Source organism: Bos indicus, chromosome 9 (assembly GCF_029378745.1).
Source record: "Bos indicus isolate NIAB-ARS_2022 breed Sahiwal x Tharparkar chromosome 9, NIAB-ARS_B.indTharparkar_mat_pri_1.0, whole genome shotgun sequence".
Classification (NCBI taxonomy): Eukaryota; Metazoa; Chordata; class Mammalia; order Artiodactyla; family Bovidae; genus Bos; species Bos indicus.
The window spans coordinates 70,849,405-70,873,092 of NC_091768.1; the positions used below are offsets into that span (position 1 = coordinate 70,849,405).

The following is a 23,688-nucleotide window of genomic DNA, read 5'->3' on the forward strand; positions in this document are numbered from 1 at the left end:
CACTTTGATTTTAGCTTTTTCATTTTTAAAATGAGGAAGTATGGCTCCCTATAGCTTGTGGCATAGGATTAAAGCAAGTTACTACATTGAAAGCACTAAATCAAAATAAATTGATGATTTTCAATGTCAGAACTGAAGAACTGTGGGTAAACTAAATACTAAGCAGGTAAAAGTACCTTTAAATCATCTTAACCACCAAATGAAGATGAGAGAACTTCAATCAAATATAGGATAATGTAATCAGAAATAATTCACTATCTCAGGAAAGGTTTATTGATTTAAAGCATATGTCTAATAATAGTCAGAAATGATGTGCTAATATATGACTAATTTCTATCAAGCAAGAAAGTAGAAAAATTCAGAATATATTGATGTGAATTCACTTCTGCTCAGGAGACATGATGCTCTAATTTTTAAATCTTGATGTCTAATTACAACAAAAGTTAAAATGTTTTATTGTTGTTTTAGTTGCTAAATAAAATCTGACTCTTTTTTTTTTACTTCATTGAACTGTAACTCACCAGGCTTCTCTGTCCATGGTATTTCCCAGGCAAGACTATTGGAGTGGGTTGCCATTTCCTTCTTCAGGGTAACTTCCCAATCCAGGGATCACACCCACGTTCCCTGCATTGGCAGGCAGATCCTTTACTGCTGAGCCACCAGGGAAATTTAGAATAGAATCAAGCAATTTATGTAAAAATTTGTTTAATTTACTTTTAAAAACCCAGACGTATAGCATCCTCCAATCTTTGTACCAAAAACAAGGCTTCATTTCTGAAAAGCTGGCTGGCTTTTATCCAATGTGAAAATTTGTGAGTCATGTAAAATGTATTAATCAGCCTCTGTCTGTCATCCTTTTAGGCCCTTCACTTCAGTGTTCTATTTTTTTAATACATTTTTAATTTGGGCTTTCTTGTATATCAATGAAAACCCTTATAAATAATTTCTGGAACAATGCAAAAGTGAACAAAATTGTAAGTTAATTTAAGATAAAGTACAATGTGAGTGACAATCTTAAAAACTCATGCATGGTCTCAACATATGTTAATTAGTAAAATTTCTAAACTCAAGTGAAATTTTATGAGCAGAGGATCACCAGGAAGAAGCCCACTCGACAAATGATTGTTATTTATGACATCAATTATCTTTCCCATAGTACATAACTCAACTGATATATGTCAGTGTGTTCGTCACTCAGTTATGTCTGACTCTTTGCAACCCCATGGATTGTAGACCACCAGGCTTCTCTGTCTATGGAATTCTCCAGGCAAGAATATTGGAGTGGATTGCCATGCCTTTCTCATATATATATTATATATATATAATATAAAATCAGTCAATAAATCGATCTCTGGGTTGATTTTACCCGACACTGAGCTCACACTTCTGAACTCATAAATCTGACCACCTGACAGTGCAGACTTACCTCTTTGCTCTCCTTCAACCAGGACCTCTCTAAGTATTCCACAGGTGCATTTACATTGTAATGGAAAATATTACAAAGGAATAAAGAGAAGCTATAACCAGGGATTAAACTATTATAAAATGGTAAAAGAAGATTTTGAATAAAAAATATACTACATCCTTCCCCATATGTTCTCTTACATTTTCTCAAGAATGCTGCAAGGAAGGGATTAATAGCTAGAGACTGTACAGTGAAGTTCAGAGACAAGTAGTAGCCCAAGACCAATGGCAAAATGCCACATTTCTGGCTCCAAGGTCATGCTGTTTCCATAACAACCAGGTTTTTATGTTATATTGACCAAAAAATGATGAAACTGAATTTAAGTCTTTAGATCATATTGGAAGCATAATTAATTCTTTTAATTTACAAGATCTTGCATGTATATAATGAAGTTTTCTACCCAATGGTGTGTCCATGGTGAATCTATATTCAATTCCTCCATCTAAAACGTGGACTTACCCAGAAAATAAATTTACTGTCGAGGAATTCGCTCTCAAGACTTTGCCAGTGACAATGAGTTTGATGGCTTTTCAAAACCAAGGATAAAAGAAAGCATAAATCAAGGGGTTCATAGCTGAGTTATAATAAGCAATCCAAACCAGTATTTCATAAACATACGTGGGAGTGATGAAACCTAGGAAGGCATCAATGATGGCATCCAGGAAGTAAGGCAGCCAGGAGACCAGAAACGCTAGCACTGCGACGCCCAGTGTTCTTGCTGCCTTTCTCTCCCTCTTGGCCACTCTGTCTTGGAAGCTGTCTGAGCATCGCCCAGTCTTGTTGTTCAGACTCTCAATTTTTCTAGCCTGCTGTTTAGCAATGAGGAAAATCTTGAAGTAAACAGTTATCATGACAAGAGTGGGGATTAAAAATACAAGGAAACTGACCAATACCCAACTCTGATTCACTGCAATTTGACAGCCTCCCACACAGGTGAGAGCACTTACTACATCCTCCAGTCCAGCTGCATTCGCTCCTGTGCCAAAAAGAGAAAAAGAAAACATAATAGAAAAGAGCCAAGAGGAGGCAATACACATGCCAGAAACAGACACAGTGAACCTGGCTGGATAAACCAAGGGGTCAGTGACCGCAATGTACCTGTCCAGAGAGATAAAGCACAAGTGGTAGATGGAAGCGTAACAGAATGAGCCTTCAAAACAGGAGTGGAGTTGACAGTAACGCTGCCCAAAGTACCAGCAGCTCTCCACGGACCTCACTGTGCTGAAGGGCATCACAGTCACTCCCAGCAAGAAGTCAGCACAGGCCAGAGAAGCAATCAAGAAGTTGGTAGGAGAATGCAGCTGCTTGAAGTAGAGAATGGAAATCATCACCAGGAGATTTCCAAACACAGCCAGCACAGCTCCAAAGATGAACACTGTGTACAGGATGAGGCGGGGACCTGGTGAGTAGGGGGTTTTCACACAGGATCCGTTCAGGTGCTCGTAGCAGAGCTGCACAGCTGCAGCAGAAGGAGATGCACTGCTCATGATTCTCTGGTTTGATACCTGGAAACCTGTCACCCTCTGTGGCCCAGGCTGTCATTCCCGATTTTGAAATGTCCTTAAAGAAAAGGTAAACACAATGTGAGTAGTCGCCAGTGCATTCTGTCTTTGCTTCCTTGTAAGTGCAAATCTTCACTTACATGTTTAGAAAGTGATTCATATCCTCATCTTGTAAAATGATTCACTTCTAAATGAATAAGCGGTTAATTTTCATTTTTACATAAAATGCTGTCTATTTAAATTTTTTAAAGACTTTCTGTATTACCTCGTTCTTCATTTCAGAGGAGAGTTTGTCTTCAAGAAACTATTACATGATGCATGTCCGAATGCCACATTTTATTAGCATTATTTTCCTAATTTGTCAGAGCAATGATAATGCCCCAAACACTCTCTCCCCTCAGGAACATAGTTCCATAATTTCAATCCCCAAAGCTCTTAAGATTGAATCCCCACAAGTGCAAGGTGTTTAGAAAGAAAGAATTAAATAACAATTATGTTTATGCTAAACTAAGTTTATGTCCTATAATGTCCTGATGTCATTTGACCTTTGCATGAAATATAATAATGCCTAGCCTTTAAAACCTTTGAGCAGAAATGGAAAGTCATATTATTTACTGTTATTAGTTACTGCCTTTTCATTTTTCTTAGAATCATTTGTTTATGATTTCTGTGTTGAATGTCACTAGAACTCTTTCAAATAAGTCCTTTCTCTCTTCCAGTATCAGTTTGTGTTAAAGAAAAAAAATAAATAGAATCGTATATTAAACAGTTGAATGCTTCAGGTTTAACTTTAATAATTCAGATTTAGAAAAGAGGAGGAGTAGAGGACAAAATGTTTGCCTCATGAAACAACCAAGGAAGTGCAAGTACAAATAAAACATTGTTCCTGCTAATGTTTTTCTTGTTGTAATGGGCACTATATGGAAGATATTTTTTAAAATAAATTGTTGAAAGAACTTTTGGAATGGGAGCATTCCTATATTATACTCCATATTTTACCATTGACAAATTTCCATTTCCTCTTAATGTTCTAGAATAGATGAGCTTATGTTTCAAAAAAATGTTTTCTGATGAATGACTTCCATGTGCTCAGTCATGTTCAACTCTTTGCAATCCCATGGACTGTAGTCTCCCAGGCTTCTCTGTCCATGAAATTTTACAGGCAATAATACTGGAGCAGATTACTATTTCCTACTCCAGGGGATTTTCCCAACCCAGGGATCAAACTCATGTCTCTTGCCTATCCTGCATTGGCAGGCAGATTCTTCACCACTGTGCCACCTGTGAAGCCCTCAATGACTTCTACTTATGTTGAAAAATCAGCTTTTTAATATTGAGGCATAAAATATATTTGAAAAGTTTACATTTTTAGTAGGTACAGACTGATGACATGATAAATGTATCTGCTCTTGTATTCACAACCAAGAAGGGAAGCAACACCCTGTATTTCTCCTCAGGCCCTTTTATACTTAATCTCACCCCACATATCCCTTCTCCTATCCTGGGGAACCGCGGATCTCCCTTCTATGGCTAGGGATTACTTTCTGAGGCCTAAAAATCTTGTGTCACAAAGGTCACACAGTTTGTCTTCTCTGTCTGGCTTATTTTACTCAGCTCAGTGTCTGTGAGTTTCACCCATGTCTGAGAACATTTGCAGCTCATTCCTCCTTATAGCTAAATGGAATTCCATTGTCTGAATTCAATTGCCTTCCAGTTATTTTATCCATATACCAGTTGATAAATATTTAGACTGTTCATCTTGGGACTGTCATATTGGGAAGTATATGTTTAACTCTGCAAGGAAGTACACATTTTCTAAGGTAGCTGGACCATTTTATGCTCTCACCAGCAAGCTATGAGTGTTTCAGTTTGCTTCAAATCTTTCTTTCCTCCTGGTAGATTGCCTATCACCTTACAGGATTTTTAAATAAATTAGAGCTTATCCATTATATTTATTTTACTTCTCTTAACTCTATGTGAGAGGCTAACATGTGGACAAGTAATGACAACTCAATGTGGTGATGGTTCCGATAAACAGAGTACAGTGGAGGTCACCACAGTGAAGCATGGGAATTGTATTCACAGGTAATTTTACCAAGAAGGTAACTTTAAATATAGGTCGAGAGGATCCAGGAGATATTTAAGGTAAAAACAGACAGGGGTTTCCCAGGCCGAGAGGGCAGTGTGTTTTGAGGCTCCGAGATGGGGGCTGGACACATTCGCAAGGCTGAGAGCGGCTGTAGCGCAGGCGCAGTGTGGGGAGTGGCATGAGCTCAAGAAGACCTGCGCACAACCTGACCCCACCCACCTCATTTTGCCAAGCTGTTTGGGTATCTGCAGAGGTGAAGGGTTAGGAAGGGAGAGGACATGAAATGCCCGTGGTGACAGATACAAATCTTCGCTTCACCTGCTCAGGGCTGCTAGATAGGATTTATATTTTTCTGTAATACTCTTAAATCTACTTAGAGCCTCACACTGCACCAGGTACAAGAAAAAAATCTCAATAAATATAGGGATTCTGCTCCTTTATCCCCAGAGTGGCATCCATGTTCAGAAAGCTCAGTCTCACAGTATCTGTGGGTGTTTTTTGAGGTCTGTCTACTGAGGAATGCGTTTTCCTACCTTAAGGACCTGACTTGGCAGCACCTTCGCCTTCCCTGAGGGGCAGGGCTCCTAACAGCCAGGCTGGGAGGTTATGTCGTCTCTCAAAAGCATGTGCATCTACTCAATACATCTGTGCATGTTTATCACTTTTCAAAAATGACCTAAAGAGCAGAAATAAAGCACAAGTGGAACATGGAAACATAACTCTTGGTAGCTTCCATCGCTCTTGAGTACAGCACATAATTAATATAGAGAAGAAGAGTCAGAGCATTAAAGATCTACTGAAAGAAACCATTAAAAATACTTTAAAAATATTAAGATATAAATCCTGAGATACTTAAATCTCTGTAAGATGTAGTTTCTAAAATATACCAATGTACCTACAATTTAGTTTCATTAGATAAAACAAAAATATACCAAAGATACATGCTCAAATGTTAGTCCACCAAAATAAAACAGCCAAGCACTGTTAACATCAATTTTAATACATTTATTTTATCACAAACATTAACATTTTAAAGATAAATTACAAAGTAAATCCCCCTATAACAGACACTGTCTATTATACACAAAGGTACATTTTGTAAAAGTGTAATATGGGGGCTTATTATACGTTGCTATATAATTTAGGTCAGATTTTTTGCTTTTATTTTCTTTTGATTTTAGTCAAAGAAGTATATTGAGGTTTTCTCTCCTTGTCAATTGTTATTTTTAATGGTCAGTTGTGCTTTTTAATGGTTTCATAACATCTCATTTCAAAGGTAGAGCATAATTTATTTAATTTACACCATATGAATCCTAATTCATTGTAATTAGTAATTGAGAGATATACAATGAATGTCCTTGTCACGTTTCCTTCCTTGCCTGACTCTCTTCATATGCTTGCTTGCCAGAAACAGAACTACAGAGTCATGTGACACATGTGATTTGAAATTTTACATAAATATCTTAATTCCCCTCTAAAAGAAAATGCTAAATTATGTTTTTCCTACTTGTTTATGAAAGTGCTGAACTTTCAGCAGAGTACTCAACTTCTCATACTCTAATTAACCTGATGTTAATGATCCAGTGTTGTCAAATATGAGATACAAAACTGTATAAGATTTTAATTAATTTTAAAATTATGTGTACATTTGACGTTTTAATGTATTTATTAACCATACCTCTGTAAAATTTCATATTTATGTTTAGTGGGATATTCATCTCCATCTTAATGTTTTGTAAATTCTTTGTATATTTTCAAATCTACTAATTCTTCAACCTGTTTGCTGCCAATAGCTTTTCCGAGTTTGTGTGTTTTTCTTTAACGTGCCTTTCTTTCACTTTGAAGTTGAAAAATTTAAATTTAGTGCATGAATCTATATTCTGTCATGATTCATGTCAATAAATTATAAAAACTATGTTTTCTTCTAGTTTTTAATATCTCAGATAAATCAGTTTTGATTTTGTTAAATACATGAAGCAAGATTGTTAAGAGTTTTAAAAAAGTTTTATACCACATTAACATCTCTAAATTATCCATTTTTCAATAGCATAAATAATAGTGTTATTTTTATTATGAATAGCTATAAACTCCAAATAGTACTTATAGGGGGAAAAATAAAAGACAATTGCCCTCCATCATGAGCAACAAACTTCATGAAATGAGAAAATTGTTACATAAAAGAAACTACTATTGCAGTACACATATTGCTCATGGTTATTCCTACCTGTACAAAATATCTCCTAAAATATAAAATATGAATCCCATCCTGGGTCTGTAATAGCTGATGGATATGTCTCAGAGATCGTTAGGAGCTCCAGAAAGACCGGACCCCAGGAATCAATTTGATAAAAATAAAAGCAAACTAAACTGAGTCCTGCGGTTGCAGAGTCGGACACAACTGAGCAACTGAACTGAACTGAAACTGAGTTCACAGAAAGACATTAACAGAGAACTTGAAAGAAACATTTGAAAATGAAAAAAGAAAAAGTTAAGCTTGGTAGGAAAGGTAAAAGAGTAACAGGGACTTGAAAGAGGAAAGTAACAACTGACAGAGCAGGAGTGTAAAGATGTGAGGAAACTTGAAATTATGACCACTGTGTCAACCACTAGTAAGTAATATGTTTTTATCAAATGCTCAAAGGATGTTCACTTCCCAAAAAATAACAGTATAAAACTTATGCTGCTGAAATTGAGGTACTGTTTTTCCTCCCCAGTTTAGTGGATCATTTTCAAGCACTATATTTCATATAAAAATTATTCAGAATTTTTCAATATATCACTAGATCACTGTTAAATTTTTCAAATCATCAATATGAAATTTGTTTTAGAATTTAGTTTTGATTGATGAAATGTCCTTTAATATTTCCAGTTTAATAAGTCCTATTACTCTTTTAAACCAAAGTAAAATGAGGCATAAATCAAATGATTTAGAGCCAGTTATAGTAACTGAATGAGCAAACTATCTCATAAGCATATTAAATGCTATAAAACTCAAAAAAGAATCAATGAATGAATCAATTACATTGAGAAATCATGAGACCAAAAATACTAAGCTGTGATGTCCAGGGTTTTAGCCGCTTTTCTCTGTGTCTTAGCCACTCTGTTCTTGCAATTCTCTGGTAACAATTTTACTTTCTAGTAATGTTTAAATCTTTTTAATCTGTTTTCTAATCACAAGAAGAGTATTTCTGTACCGAAGAATCTTAACAAAGCCAGGTGTGAAAAACAATAGAAATCCTACCGATATGCAGAACTGATTTAAACAAGTTGACAATCACTTATCAAGCAGAGGGCAGTTACTTATCCCTCCATCCTATCATCTTGGGCATCTGTGTACAATTTGGCACCACTGTAGGCCAGAGACAGGATGCAGAAGATGCTGCAGTCAATTTCTCAGAGAGACACCAGTGCAGACCTTAAGCATAATAGATTTAACTGAAACTCAAAAGTTTCCTGGGAATATAAGCAAAGCAGAAAAGGAAAAAAAAAAAAGCAACAACCTTGAGAAAGTTAATCACAGAGAAATTTCTGAGGAGTTGGAAATAAGTAGACCACTTTGTAAGAGAAAGACAAAGGAAATCAGAGACAACTGAAATGTTTACAGGATACAAAAGGAATGGTTAATGGAATAAAAATGTATGTGGCGGGGGAGTGGACTGTCTGCAGAGAGTGGGCTATGGTGAGTTCTGCAGTAGTTAACAAATAAGGGAGTTAACACTTATTAGTCACATAAATATTTTTGGAGAAGCAAAGGGAAGTGCACATCCTAACAAGACTGAAACACAAGGGCTCATCCAGTTAGACTGAAAAAGCCATTTGTTTTCTTTCATGAAAAACCTTACTTGATTTTCTAAAACTCATTTCATTTGGAAAATGTAAAGATATCTTCAACCTCCTCAACCCAATGGCTTACATTTGTTCAGAGGACAAATTCATGCTCCCAGAACTATCCTTGAAAACCCGACCACTCACAATGACTTTGATGGCTTTCCTAAACCAAGGGTAAAATAAAGCATAGATCAAGGGGTTCATGGCTGAGTTGTAATAAGCACACCAACAGCAAATCTCATAAATATAGGCTGGGGTTATGAAGCCCATAAAGGCATCAATTAATGAGTCAATACTGTATGGTAACCACGAGATCATGAATGCTATGACCGTGATACCCAGGGTTTTAGCTGCTTTTCTCTCTCTCTTGGCTACTCTGGATTTGTAACTGTCTGATGATGAATCTGTTTTACTACTGGTATTTTCAATCTTTTTAGCCTGTTGTCTGGCCACAAGAAAAATATTACTATAGAGAATGATCATGACAAGGGTAGGTATAAAGAAAGACAGAAAATCTATCAATACCCAGTTTTGATTTACAACCATCTGACAGCCTCCTGCACAGTTGAGGGCATGAGACAATTCCTCTAGCCCATTCTCAATGGCACCCGTGTAGAACACGGCGCCACTGTAAGTAATGGGTAGGATCCAGGAGATGCTGATGCATATGCATGATACAGACACTGTGAACTTGGTGGGATAGACCAGAGGGTCAGTAACAGCAATGTACCTGTCGATGGAGATGAAGGACAGGTGGAAGAGAGAAGAGTAACAAAATGCTGCATCAAAGCATGTGTGAAAAGTGCAGAAAGTTCGCCCAAAGTACCAGCAGCTCTCCACAGACCTGACCATGCTGAAGGGCATCACAGTTATTCCCACCAGAAAGTCTGCACAGGCCAGAGAGGCGATGAGAAAATTGGTTGGTGAGTGCAGCTGCTTGAAATGAAGGATGGCAGTCATTACCAGGAGGTTTCCAAACACGGCCAGGACAGCCCCAAAGCCATACACCATGTACAGAATCACACGGGATGCGGGTGAGTAGGGGGTCTTCACACAAGATCTGTTCAGGTGCTCGTAGCAGAGCTGCACAGCTGCAGTGGGAGACGAGTTGCTGCTCATGATCTGTTGTTTACACTCAAAGAATTCTGTCCTTGATTTTCATAATGAACATAGGATTCTGATTTTCAATACACCTAGGGGAAAAACATACATCTACTAGGATATCTGAGGAAATGATCAGATATTACAATTATTTTTTTAAATTTTACTTATTTTATAAATCACAAATGTGTTTAATAACAAAGCACAAAAATTACACTGAACAATAACATTGGGATTAATTTCAACTAATGCTTCATTCCCTGAATTTGATAAAATTTTCTTTTAGTCATAAATATTTTTATATTTTTTTACCTCCAGAGTTCCTCTTTGCAACAGGCAGTGATATGGAAAGTAATTACAGAGTGAAAGAATCATTTCCTACCAGGTTTCTGCATTACTGCCTAAAGCACACAATCCTTCCTGATATATAAAAGCTATCTATAAGAGAATCCCTAGATGGAATCCCTGTAGTGCAAGGTGTGAACTTGGAAGATTATTTTCAAGAGTGATTATTAAGACAGTTATCTCCAGAAGAGTTCCTCACATTAAGTTACCCATTAACTTAACCCAAAGACTTTTTATATCCTTAGACTTGAACCTTTTGCTAATTCTTCATCCTGTTGTGGCCACTTTACTGGATTTTAGCTAAAAAGATATAACTGGGTACACACAGTGAAAGCAAATACTTGGCTTTTTTCCTCCAGTCAAGAATCATTTTTGTATTTTCAGTGGACACCAACAGACAAGGGAACATACACCATGAGCAGCTTGTAATGGACGAATTACATTACAGGAAAGCATTAAAAACACCACGATATTTAGGCACATCCACAATTGTGAGCTTCTGCAAAAGTCAGTGCTGATTGAGAAAAGATCGCTCTCTTCTCGGGATGTTGTCACTGGAAGCAGATTGCAACATCTCTCCATTCACCTGAGAAATGGGTGTAATCCCTCTGAATACTGCTGCTGTGAGATCCTCACAGATAGAAGGCCTCACATCCCCCTCTGTAGCGCATTCAGAACTGCTCCCCCACAAATGATACGTTCATGTTCTAACCCCCCAAATCAGATACTCTTTGGAAAAGATGTCTTCACAGGTTTGATAACACATAGTAAGTACATTAATTATGTGCAAGTTTTAAGCATTTTTGCAAGTCAGTGTAAAACTGAGTCAGTTATGAACTTGATTCTTTACATAATTTATTTCTGTCTAATGGATATTTCTTAATATATGTTAACCTCTTCTGGAATAATTTGGGTAAAATGGCAAATGACACAACATTGTATTTTCTCCAACCACAGACTCCCAGTGTCCTCTGCAAATCTTCCTTCTTTATCCCTCATTAGATCTCAGGCACACCCCAGAGCTTTCTAGTCACTCTCTGTGTTAATAATTTAGTTTGGACAACTCCAATTTGAAACTACAGTCTAAATATAAAAACAATATCCCTGTCTTCCCTGTGCCCAGGCTAGCCAGTCTGAACTTAAGCATTTCATCATTTTCACAAGGGAATGCTTGAATTGGTACATACCATCTGAAGATAAGCCCTGTTAACTAATCACAGAGTTCATTTCCTCCTAAAAGCCCATTGAGATGCCCTTAAAAGTATTTCTGAAAGAGGAAAATCTGATGGAGCAAACTAATGGAAAAACCAGGGTAGAGAAATACACTCACGATATACACAATAAAGTTTACCAGAAAAGTGAAAGAAATGTTTTTTCTAATAGATCCTGAAAGAAATTCTTAATCTCAGAAAAAGCAACTAAAGAATGAGGACAAGAAAATAATAAAAACAATGCTATAAAAACTTTCTTCTCAGCTAAAGGGTCTAAATTTCAAGTTCCTACCAAGTGCAAAGAGGAAAAATGATACAAATGCAGATGCTAACTACAGACAAATACAAAGAGAAACTTAAAAGCTCCTAGGAACAGAGGCCAGAGGGTACCAGCTTATGAAAAAGACATGAATATCATATCATGATCAAGCTTCTCATCAGTACACTAGGTCCAAAAGTTGTGCTTTCAAAGTTATCAGACAATTTATTTTTGGAAACATAACTCTAATTAAAGTCAAAATTTTAACTGAAATCTTACAGATTCTTTAAAACTCATATGGAACTAAGAAGAAATATATATGCATAATTGCATACATATAGCATATATTTCTGTATATTATACAATGTATCAATGTATTATACCAAATTTTTATTCTACTGAATTATAATTAATATAATAAAGTACATGATTATATCTTGTAAATAATATTTGCAGTAGTATAAAATAGAGAAGAAATAGATGGTCATGGATCATTAAAAGTAGGCAAGCCACATATAATGGAGCAGAAGTGAAGCAATTCTTAGAAAGGAGAGCTTGTGCAGAACCAGAGGAGGGGCAGATGAAGGTGGACCATCGGGCTGTCCCAGCAGGACCAGATGCAGCCAGACACCCTCTGGAGAGTGGTTGGCCCCACTCTGTGAATTCATGACTCTGGCTGTAGGACCTTGTTCAGGTCACTTAAGCTAGGGCCTGCACCTGAAAAGGAATGATTCAAATTCAGCCTCAATCAACAACAAAAAAGAAACAAATGTGGTCAATTCACACAGTGAAGTACTATTCAATCAAAAAGAAAAAGAATCAAATGCTGATTCATGCTTTGATGCGGCTTATTCTCTATATTATTCATCAGAGTGAAATAATTCAAAGAAAAATGATCACATAATATAATGTATGGTTGCATTTATATAAAATGCTAGGAAGTACATTCTATAAAATTCTAGGAAGTCCCACTTGATGGACATGAGTTTGAGCAAGCTCCAGAAGTTGGTGATGGACAGGGAGGCCTGGCTTGCTGCAGTCTATGGGGTGGAAAAGAGTTGGACATGACTGAGTGACTGAACTGATTGAGGAAGTGCAAATTAGTATAGAGTGACATAAAGCTGATCAGTGGCTGCCTGGGGATGGAAGAGAGTTGAGTGTGTAGAGATGAGCAGGAGGAACATTACAAAGGACATGAAAAAATCTGGGAAGTGATATATAGCAAAGCTAGTGAAGGTGATGGAATTCCAGTTGAGCTATTTCAAATCCTGAAAGATGATGCTGTCAAAATACTACACTCAATATGCCAGCAAATTTGGAAAACTCAGCAGTAGCCACAGGACTGGAAAATGTCAGTTTTCACTCCAATCCCAAAGAAAGGCAATGCCAAAGAATGCTCAAACTACCACACAATTGCACTCACCTCACATGCTAGCAAAGTAATACTCAAAATTCTCCAAGCCAGGCTTCAACAGTACATGAACCATGAAAGTCCAGATGTTCAAGCTCGATTTAGAAAAGGCAGAGGAATCAGAGATCCAATTGCCAACATCTGTTGGATCATAGAAAAAGCAAGAGAGCTCCTACATCTGCTTTATGGACTATGCCAAAGCCTTGACTGTGTGGATCACAACAAACTAGAAAATTCTTCAAGACATGGGAATACCAGACCACCTGACCTGCCTCTTGAGAAACCTATATGCAGGTCAGGAAGCAACAGTTAGAACTGGACATGGAACAACAGACTGGTTCCAAATGGGAAAAGGAGTACGTCAAGGCTGTATACTGTCACCCTGCTTATTTACCTTATATGCAGAGTACATCATGCGAAATGTTGGACTAGATGAAGCACAAGCTAGAATCAAGATTGATGGGAGAAATATCAATACTCAGATATGCAGATGACACCACCCTTATGGCAGAAAGCAAAGAACTAAGTAGTCTTTTGACAAAATTGAAAAAGGAGAGTGAAAAAATTGGCTTAAAATTCGACATGCAGAAAACTAAGATCGTGGCATCCAGTCCCATCACTTCATGGCAAATAGATGGGTAAACAATGGAAACAGTGAGATACTTTATTTTTTAGCTCCAAAATCACTCAAATGGTGACTGCAGCCATGAAATTAAAAGGTGCTTGCTCCTTGGAAGAAAAGCTATGACCAACCTAGATAGCACATTGAAATGCAGAGACATTACTTTGTCAATAAAGGTCTGTCTAGTCAAAGCTATGCTTTTTCCAGTAGTCAGGTATGGAAGTGAGAGTTGGACTATAAAGAAAGCTGAGTGCCAAAGAATTAATGTTTTTGAACTGTGGTGTTGGACAAGACTCTTGAAAGTCTTGGATTGCAAGCAGATCAAATCAGTCAATCCAAAAGGAAATCAGTCCTGAATATTCATTGGAAGGACTGTTGTTGAAGCTGAAACTCTAATACTTTGGCCACCTGAGGCGAAGAGCTGACTCATTGAAAAGACCCTGATGCTGGGTAAGACTGAAGGCAGGAAGAGAAGGGGACAACAGAGAATGAGATGGTTGAATGGCATCACTGACTCAATGGACATGAGTTTGCACAAGCTCCAGGAGTTGGTGAAGAACAGCGAAGCCTGGCATGCCACAGTCCATGGGGTTGCAAAGAGTTAGACATGACTGAGTGAATGAACTGAACTGAACTGATATATGTTCAGTCTTGATTTTTATAATAACTTTACAGGTGTCTACAAATGTCAAAATTCATCAAATTATAGAAGTATGATAGATTATATCTGTTATGCATGTCTATTATGAAAGTACTAAAATTAGAGTCTCTAAAAATAAAAAGGGATGGTTCAGAATAGATCATCTCAAAGTTGCCTTCACTTTTAGCATTTTATACATTTATCACAATGGGCTAATGATTGGAAGGTCAAGAAAATGTGGCTAATGTGATATGAATTTACCTACAAATGTCTGACAAAGAGGAATGCTTCTTCCAGGGAATGATCCCAAGAACTACAAAATAAGTGTGTATAGTGTCTGCAATTTTGGTATTACTATAAACACTATGATGCATAAAAAGTTATTTATCTAATGTATGTGAAAAGATCTTAATGACCCAGATAACCACAATTGTCTGATCACTCACCTACACCCAGACATTCTGGAGTGTGAAGACAAGTGGAATTTAGGAAGCATCACTATGAATAAAGTTAGTGGAGGTGATGGAATTCCAGCTGAGCTATTTCAAATTCTAAAAGATAAAGCTGTTAAGTGCTGCACTCAATATGTCAGCAAATTTGGAACACTCAAAGGTGGCCACAGGACTGGAAAAGATTAGTTTTCATTCCAATTCCAAAGAAAGGCAATGCCAAAGAATGTTCAAACTTCCGCACAATTGCTACTCATTTCACATGCTAGCAAGGTAATGCTCAAAATCCTTCAAGCTAAGTTTCAACAGTATGTGAACCAAGAACTTCCAGATGTTCAAGCTGGATTTAGAAAAGGCGGAGGAACCAGAGATCAAATTGCCAACATTCGTTGGATCACAGAAAAAGCAAGAGAATTCCAGAAAAGCATCTATGTCTCCTTCATTCACTACACTAAAACCTTTGACTATGTGGATCACAACAAACTGTGGAAAATTCTTAAAGAGATGGGAATACCAGACCACCTTACCTGCCCCCTAAAAATCTGTATGCAGGTCAAGAAGTACCAGTTAGAACTGGACATGGAACAAGAGACTGATGCCAAATCGGGAAAGGAGTACATCAAGGCTGTATATTGTCACTCTGCTTATTTAACTTATATGAAGAATACATCCTGCAAAATGCTGGGCTGGATAAAGATTGGAGCTGGAAATCATGCTGGAATCAAGATTGCTGTGAGAAATATCAATAATCTCAGCTATGAAGATGATACCACCCTTATGGCAGAAAGCAAAGAAGAACTAAAGAGCCTCTTGATGAAAGTGAAAAAGGAGAGTGAAAAATTTGGCTTAAATCTCAATATTCAAAAAACTAAGATCATAGCATCCAGTCCCATCACTTCATGGCAAATAGATGGGTAAACAATGGAAATATTGAGAGTCTTTTTTGGGCTCCAAAATCACTGCAGATGGTGACTGCAGCTATGAAATTAAAAGGTGCTTGCTCCTTGGAAGAAAAGCTATGACCAACCTAGACAGCGTTAAAAAGCAGAGATATTACTTTGCCAACAAAGGTCCGTCTAGTCAAAGCTATGGTTTTTCCAGTAGTCATGTATGGATGTGAGAGTTGGACTATAAAGAAAGCTGAGCACTGAAGAATTGGTGCTTTTGAACTGTGGTGTTGGAGAAGACTCTTGAGAGTCCCTTGGACTGCAAGGAGATCCAACCAGTCAATCCTAAAGGAAATCAGTCCTGATTATTTGTTGGAAGGACTGATGCTGAAGCTGAAGCTGAAGCTCCAATATTTTCACCACCTGATATGAAGAGATGATTTATTAGAAAAGACCCTGATGCTGGGAAAGATTGAAGGCAGAATCGAAGGGGACGACAGAGGCTGAGATGCTTGGTTAGCATCACTGACTCAATGGACATAAGTTTGAGCAAGCTCCAGGAGATGGTGAAGGAGAGGGAAGCCTGGTGTGCTGCAGTCCATGGGGTTGCAAAGAGTCAGACACAACTGAGTGACTGAACAAAATGTGTATTCTTATATAATATATGAGAAATAGAATATGTCCTGTCATATCAGTAAACAAGAATGTTACAATCATCAGCAACTACAGTCCTCCAACATGAGCCTCTGAGTCCTGACGAAAGTCGGAAAAGAATACCTACCATCTAATAACCATCACACTGTACCACTCCCTACAGTGAGACCTGAGAATACTCAGAATGTGAAAATACAGGATACTGACCCCAGGCAGCTGAGGGCATATCAAAGGAATGGTTTCAGTGAGCCCAGACTCTTACTTCTTCCCATATATATAAGAGCATTAAATTTCTTAACTTGACACATCTGCTTTACTTAATTAACAGTAATTTTTGATATTCCCAACTACCCACCCTTTGTTGCAAAACTCCTATATATCTAGTTCCTCCCCTTGCCTCCTCAGAGCAGTTCTTTAAAGCTCTCTGAAATGCCATCTCCTGGGCTGCAGTTCTTGTTTTGCTCTAAATGAAACTTAACTCTCAACTTTCATGCTGTGCAATTTTTTTCCAATGTCTAAGAAGTATTTCTATATTTAAAGAAAACATGCATTTATTTATTCAGCAAATAGGTGTTGAGTTTCCCCTATATTCCAAGCAAAGTGGAAGGTTCATCTTGAAACTACTCATATAAACAAATAGGTCATTTTCTTCTGGGGCATGCACTGTGGGGGAGAGATGTGCTTAGTTGATAATCATGTCCAGTTCTTTGCAACCCTATGGACTGTAGCCCACCAGGCTCCTCTGTCCATGGGGATTCCCCAGGCAAAATACTAGAGTGGGTTGCCATGCCCTCCTCCAGCGGATCCTCCCAACCGAGGGATCAAACCCAAGTCTCCCGCATTGCAGACGCATTGTGGGCCACAGTGCAGGAGGAGAGATAGGGCATTATAAATATATATGTGTATAAGTATAATATAAATATGTCCAACATATGATCAGAAAGCTGCAAGTAGTGTGAGGGACAAATGAACAAAGTGGTCCCTAAGAAGGTAGGAGCTATTTAATGGCTGCGATCCAAAAGTCTACAAATAATAAATGCTGGAGAGGGTGTGGAGAAAAGGGAACCCTCTTACACTGTTGGTGGGAATGCAAACTAGTACAGCCACTATGGAGAACAGTGTGGAGATTCCTTAAAAAACTGGAAATAGAACTGCCTTATGATCCAGCAATCCAACTGCTGGGCATACACACTGAGGAAACCAGAAGGGAAAGATACACGTGTACCCCAATGTTCATCGCAGCACTGTTTATAATAGCCAGGACATGGAAGCAACCTAGATGTCCATCAGCAGATGAATGGATAAGAAAGCTGTGGTACATATACACAATGGAGTAGTACTCAGCCATTAAAAAGAATACATTTGAATCAGTTCTAATGAGGTGGATGAAACTGGAGCCTATTATACAGAGTGAAGTAAGCCAGAAGGAAAAACATAAATACAGTATACTAACGCATATATATGGAATTTAGAAAGATGGTAACAATAACCTGGTGTACGAGACAGCAAAAGAGACACTGATGTATAGAACAATCTTATGGACTCTGTGGGAGAGGGAGAGGGTGGGAAGATTTGGGAGAATGACATTGAAACATGTAAAATATCATGTAAGAAACGAGATGCCAGTCCAGGTTCGATGCACGATACTGGATGCTTGGGGCTAGTGCACTGGGACGACCCAGAGGGATGGTATGGGGAGGGAGGAGGGAGGAGGGTTCAGGATGGGGAACACATGTATACCTGTGGTGGATTCATTTTGATATTTGGCAGAACTAATACAATTATGTAAAGTTTAAAAATAAAATAAAATTAAAAAAAAAAAAGAAGGTAGGAGCTATTTAGACAGGTATCAATTGCTACTGTTCTAATTTCTCATTCACGAAGAAAACGAAGACAAACTTTATAACATATTGTTAATACATGAGCTATTCAAGGAGCATATGAGGTGCAAATATAATCATTCGCTATCATAATAATATACTATATCCATGAAAAAAAGTTAAATGCAATTCGGAAACCCACACCACAAAGATGGCATGAAGTGTTTTGAATGTAAAAGACTTGCTATGGGGAAGAGGCTCAAAGGAACCAAATAATCAGTAATAGAAAAAACAACAGCCTGTATTTGCTTGATGTGCAGACCAATCCTGCTGCAGAAATTAAGAGGTAATTTATTTAAATGAACCTCCCTTCACCCTCAGGGGGAAAACTTGGTACAGTAAAATACATAATGAAGAATTGTAGGTTAAAATGATACATCACTAAATCAATTACTCCCTTCAATGTATTGGTATCTCCAAAGAATTGTGTTTAGTCTGTTCTCTGTGATGACTGATTTTTTTCCTTTAAAACAATTGGTACAAAGTCTTGTGTTCATATTGCTCTCAGTACCTTGACTGCAGTGCCTGGGCCCCAACAGAGTAGAAAGAATTATTGGTTACTTTACTTATTCTCTGATTCTTTGGATGTGAGTATCAGCTCTATTGTTTAACAAATACACCACCTTGGGAATGAGACTCACCTCATTATGCCCCTTGTCCCTCATTTATGGCCCAGAAGTAATAATAACATAGCAATAGTACTCTCTCTCTCACATAGTATTGTGAAGACTAAGTAGGGCAGGTAAGTCAGTCCCAAGCACAGAATGAGTGGCCTATAACTCAAAGCATTCTTAGGTTTGCATATCAGAAGCACTCAATGAATGTTCATTGAAACAAAGGCCAATGAATTAGTTCCCACACAACCAGAGTAATTCATAGTAGAGAAAAATGAGAGCAGGAGCTTAAATTTTTTTTAAAGAAGAAAGTCCTGATATAGTTATAAAAATAGAAGAAATGTAGATTAGGAAAGTTGAACAATTAATGATTTGTCTAGTACATGTGAAGCTCTACTAAAAAAAGACAAGTGAAAATGTATTGAACAAGATGTTAGAAGCACTTGTTTGAATCTGGAAGCTTTATGATATTCAGCAGAGTTTGTAAACACTTTAATTTTAGCTTTCTTATATTTAAAATGAGGAAATATGATTTCTCTATAGCTGTGAAACAGAATTAAAGTTACTGCATTGAAACCACTAAATGAAAATAAGCTGATAAATTCCAGTTCAGAACTGAAGAATTGTGGCTAAACTAAGCAGTCTAGAGTGCCTTTAAATCATGTCTATCATCTTTAATCATCAGATCAAGAGTTTCACACAAGTAGAATATAATCAGAAATAATTCACTATCTCAGGAAAAGTTTACCAATCTGAAGCATTTGTTTAACAATAGAAATGATGTGCTAATATAAGACTGATTTACAGGAAGCAAGAAATTACAGAAAAATAACAAGAATATATTGATGTGTATTTACTCCTGCTACAAAGATGTGACACTGACTTTTTAAATCTTGACGTCTGATGACAACAAAGCAAACTTAGAATAGAATTAAGCAATTTATTTAAAAATTTAAAAAATTTATTTAAAAAAAAGATATACAACATCCTCCAATCTCAGTACCAAGAACAAGTCTGCATGTCTGAAAAGCTGGCTAAGTTGTATCCAACGTGAGTTGCTTAACTTATTCAGTTTCAAATCTGTGGATCACATAGAATGCATTTATCGGCCTCTGTCTGCCATCCTTTACACTCTTCACTTCAGTTTTCTATTCTTTTGGACACATTTTTAATTTGAGCTTTTGTTTGAATCCTTGAAAACTCTTATAAGTAATTTTTGGAATAATGCAAAAGTGAGGAAATAGTAAGTTAATTTAAGATAAAGTACAATAATGAATGACAATCTTAGAAACCAATGCATGCAATAAACATAAGTTAACTGGTAAAATTTCTAAACACAGCTGAAATGTTATGAGCAGATAATCACCAAGTAGAAGCTCATTCAACAAATGAAAGTTATTTATGACACCAATTACCTTTCCCATAGTAAATAATTCAACTGATAGGGTAGTAAAGAACTCTGTCTCTGGATTGATTTTACCTGACTCTGATCATCATATCCCTGACTCAGAAATCTGAAAACCTGACAGTGCAGATTCAATACTTTGCCCTCCCTAGACCAGGACCTCTGGATCTTCCAGCTCCTTTGCATTTTAATAGAAAAATATTACAAAGGAATAAAGAAAACTCTTAACCAGGGATTGAACTATCATAAAGTAGTAAAAGGGAGGATTTAGAATAACAAAAATATACTAGATCCTTGTCATGCATTCTTCTAAATTTTTTAAAGGATGCTACAAAGGGGAGATTATTAACTAGAGAAACACAGTGAAGTTCAGAGAGAAGTAGCAGCCCCAGATAGGTGTTAAAGGTTTCTGGCTCCAAGGTCATGCTGTTTCCATAACAACCAGGTTTTTATGTTATATTGACCAAAGAATGGTGAAACTGAATTTAAGTGTTTAGGTCATATCAGAAGCATTCTGCATTAGAAGATCTTGCACATATATGATTAAATTTTCTACCCAATGCTGTGTTCACTGTGAATCTATTTTCAATTCCTCCATCTTAACAGTGAACTTACCCAGAAAATAAATTTACTGTCGAGGAATTCACTCTCAAGACTTTGCCAGTGACAATGAGTTTGATGGCTTTTCGAAACCAAGGATAAAAGAAAGCATAAATCAAGGGGTTCATAGCTGAGTTATAATAAGCAATCCAAACCAGTATTTCATAAACATATGTGGGAGTGATGAAACCTAGGAAGGCATCAGTGATGGCATCCAGGAAGTAAGGCAGCCAGGAGACCAGAAATGCTAGCACTGTGATGCCCAGTGTTCTTGCTGCCTTTCTCTCCCTCTTGGCCACTCTGTCTTGGTAGCTTTCTGAGCATCTCCCAGTCTTAATGTTCAGATTCTCAATCTTTCTAGCCTGTTGTTCAGCAATGAGGAAAATCTTGGAGTAAAGAACTATCATCACAAGGGTGGGGATGAAAAATAATAGAAAATTCACCAATACCCAACTTTGATTTATTGCAATTTGACAGCCTCCCACACAGGTGAGAGCACTTACTAGATCCTCCAGTCCAACTGCATTTGCTCCTGTGCCAAGAAGGGAAAAAGAATAAATAATTGAAAAGAGCCAGGAGAAAGCAATACACATGCCAGAAACAGACACAGTGAACCTGATTGGATAGACCAGGGGGTCAGAGACGGCAATGTACCTGTCCAGAGAGATAAAGCACAAGTGGTAGATGGAGGCGTAACAGAATGACAAGTCAAAACAGGAATGAAATTGACAGTAACTCTCCCCAAAATACCAGCAGCTCTCCACAGACCTCACTATGCTGAAGGGCATCACAGTCACTCCCACCATGAAGTCCGCACAAGCCAGGGAAGCAATCAAAAAATTGGTTGGAGAATGCAGCTGCTTGAAGTGGAGAATGGAAATCATTACCAAGAGATTTCCAAATACAGTCAGCACAGCTCCAAAACCAAACACTGTGTACAGGATCAGGCGGGGACCTAGTGAGTAGGGGGTTTTCACACAGGATCTGCTCAGGTGCTCGTAGCAGAGCTGCACAGCTGCAACGCTGGGTGAGCTGCTGTTCATGCTGCTGCTGTCAGTAGCTTGTAAACATTTGGAGAAGTTCTGTCCCTTTTCAGTCACACAAAATAGAGCAGTTTTCTATTTCCTGGTGGGAAAGACAAGATCTCATTGCACTGATTACCTTTGTTATAGTTACCAAACATTATCCCCATCACCCGTCATATATCCATATCAATCTGTGAATGTATGAAATAATAATATATTCCATTCAAATGTCCATAAATCTTAGCTATTATTTTTCTTATAATTTAGAATTTAATTTAAAACAATATTCTAAATCAAATTAGAATTTAACAGAAAATAAATATTTCAAATAGTCTTTGCCACAAAAGATTTCTTGCTTTACAATTAATCAGCATTCGTTTATTACCTGATCTATATATGGGGAATATTCCTCTTTGCCAAAGGTAGTAAATGTGTATGATTTGTTACTCATTGGTTACCTTTTACTACTCAACCACCCTCCCCAGACTGACTAAAAAGTTAATGACAAAACCCCCAGGAAGCACAGTCAAATCCCATGTCCAAAATTATCCACAGTGGAGTCCCTATACTGCAAGGTGTGAAAAAGAAGAAACTTACACTTAATAATCTCTGGTTAAAATGTATTGTTTCATGCATGGATACAAGAAAAACTCAAGAAAAACAAAGGAACACTCTCACGCAAAAACAAAGATGCAAACTAAACAAACTGAAGTCAAATACATATTAAAAGATGATACATCTTGATTAGAGTGTATTCAGAGAATGGAAGTTTGCTTTAACAATTCTATAATTCACCATTTTAACAGATTAGAATTCTATGACCATCCAATGAAATGCAAAAATGCATTTGATAAATTTTAACTTTTATTAACTGCTAAAAGAAAAAATTCTTAGCCAACTAAAAATACAAGAGATCTTTTGTATCTGAAGAGGTCTGTACTAAAAGGATCTATCGCATATGATATACCCAGCAGTGGAATTTGAGAGAATTCTCTTTAATATGAGTCAAAAAGCAAAGATGCTTCAGTGGGAGAAGATTTATAGGGTGTAAGTCCTTGCAAGACATCCATGAATTCACCTGCATTCCATTCATTCATGTAGGCAACATTTATATATGTTTATCTATTTAGAATTTATTTGGGCCAAGAGTCTTAAAGATAGGAGAGTACACAAGAAACATCTCCTGCCCTTTAAGGGTATCTTCATGTAACATGAGAGACAGACAGAAAATAGCAAGAATAATGTGCTTCAAGCTAAAATTAACACATATGAAAGATGTGAAGTGATGAGAAAAAGAACAAAGCTGGAAGTATCATGTTCCTTGACTTCAAATGATACTATGAAGCTAAAGTGACACAAAAACAGATGCACAGATCGATTGCCTCTGAATACAGAGCCCCAAGATAAGCTCACACTTATGGTCAGCTCATCTGTGACAGAACAGGCAATCTGTGACACAAATGGGGAAAGGACAGTCTCTTCAGTAAGTGGTGTTGGGAAAACTTTCACTTCTCAGAGAAATGGATTCTTAAGCTATGCTTGTACATATGGGGCCATGGGACACTTGGGGATTTCTAGGACCTGTCATGACTGCGTGCTACTCTCAGCAGCTCAGGAATCTTTTACTGTCCCTGTGCTGTGGCAGAGTGGTGAGATGATCTGTCAGGCTACATCTGTAGACAGCCTAGGTGACCATTTCCG

The 23,688-nt window shown here is 37.4% G+C and overlaps 3 protein-coding genes across 3 annotated transcripts; all 3 read right to left on the reverse strand.

Annotated features, from left to right (window-relative positions):
• Positions 1–1,995: 1,995 nt before the first annotated feature.
• LOC139184835 (trace amine-associated receptor 7a-like) lies at positions 1,996–2,952 on the reverse strand. Its single transcript, XM_070795629.1, has one exon. The coding sequence runs from the start codon at positions 2,950–2,952 to the stop codon at positions 1,996–1,998; it is 957 nt and encodes a 318-aa protein (XP_070651730.1).
• A 6,013-nt stretch (positions 2,953–8,965) lies between these two features.
• Positions 8,966–10,003, reverse strand: LOC109563653 (trace amine-associated receptor 6). Its single transcript, XM_019966989.2, has one exon. The coding sequence runs from the start codon at positions 10,001–10,003 to the stop codon at positions 8,966–8,968; it is 1,038 nt and encodes a 345-aa protein (XP_019822548.2).
• Positions 10,004–20,973: 10,970 nt separating this feature from the next.
• On the reverse strand, positions 20,974–22,005 carry LOC139184847 (trace amine-associated receptor 7a-like). The gene has a single exon (XM_070795640.1). The coding sequence runs from the start codon at positions 22,003–22,005 to the stop codon at positions 20,974–20,976; it is 1,032 nt and encodes a 343-aa protein (XP_070651741.1).
• Positions 22,006–23,688: the final 1,683 nt, after the last annotated feature.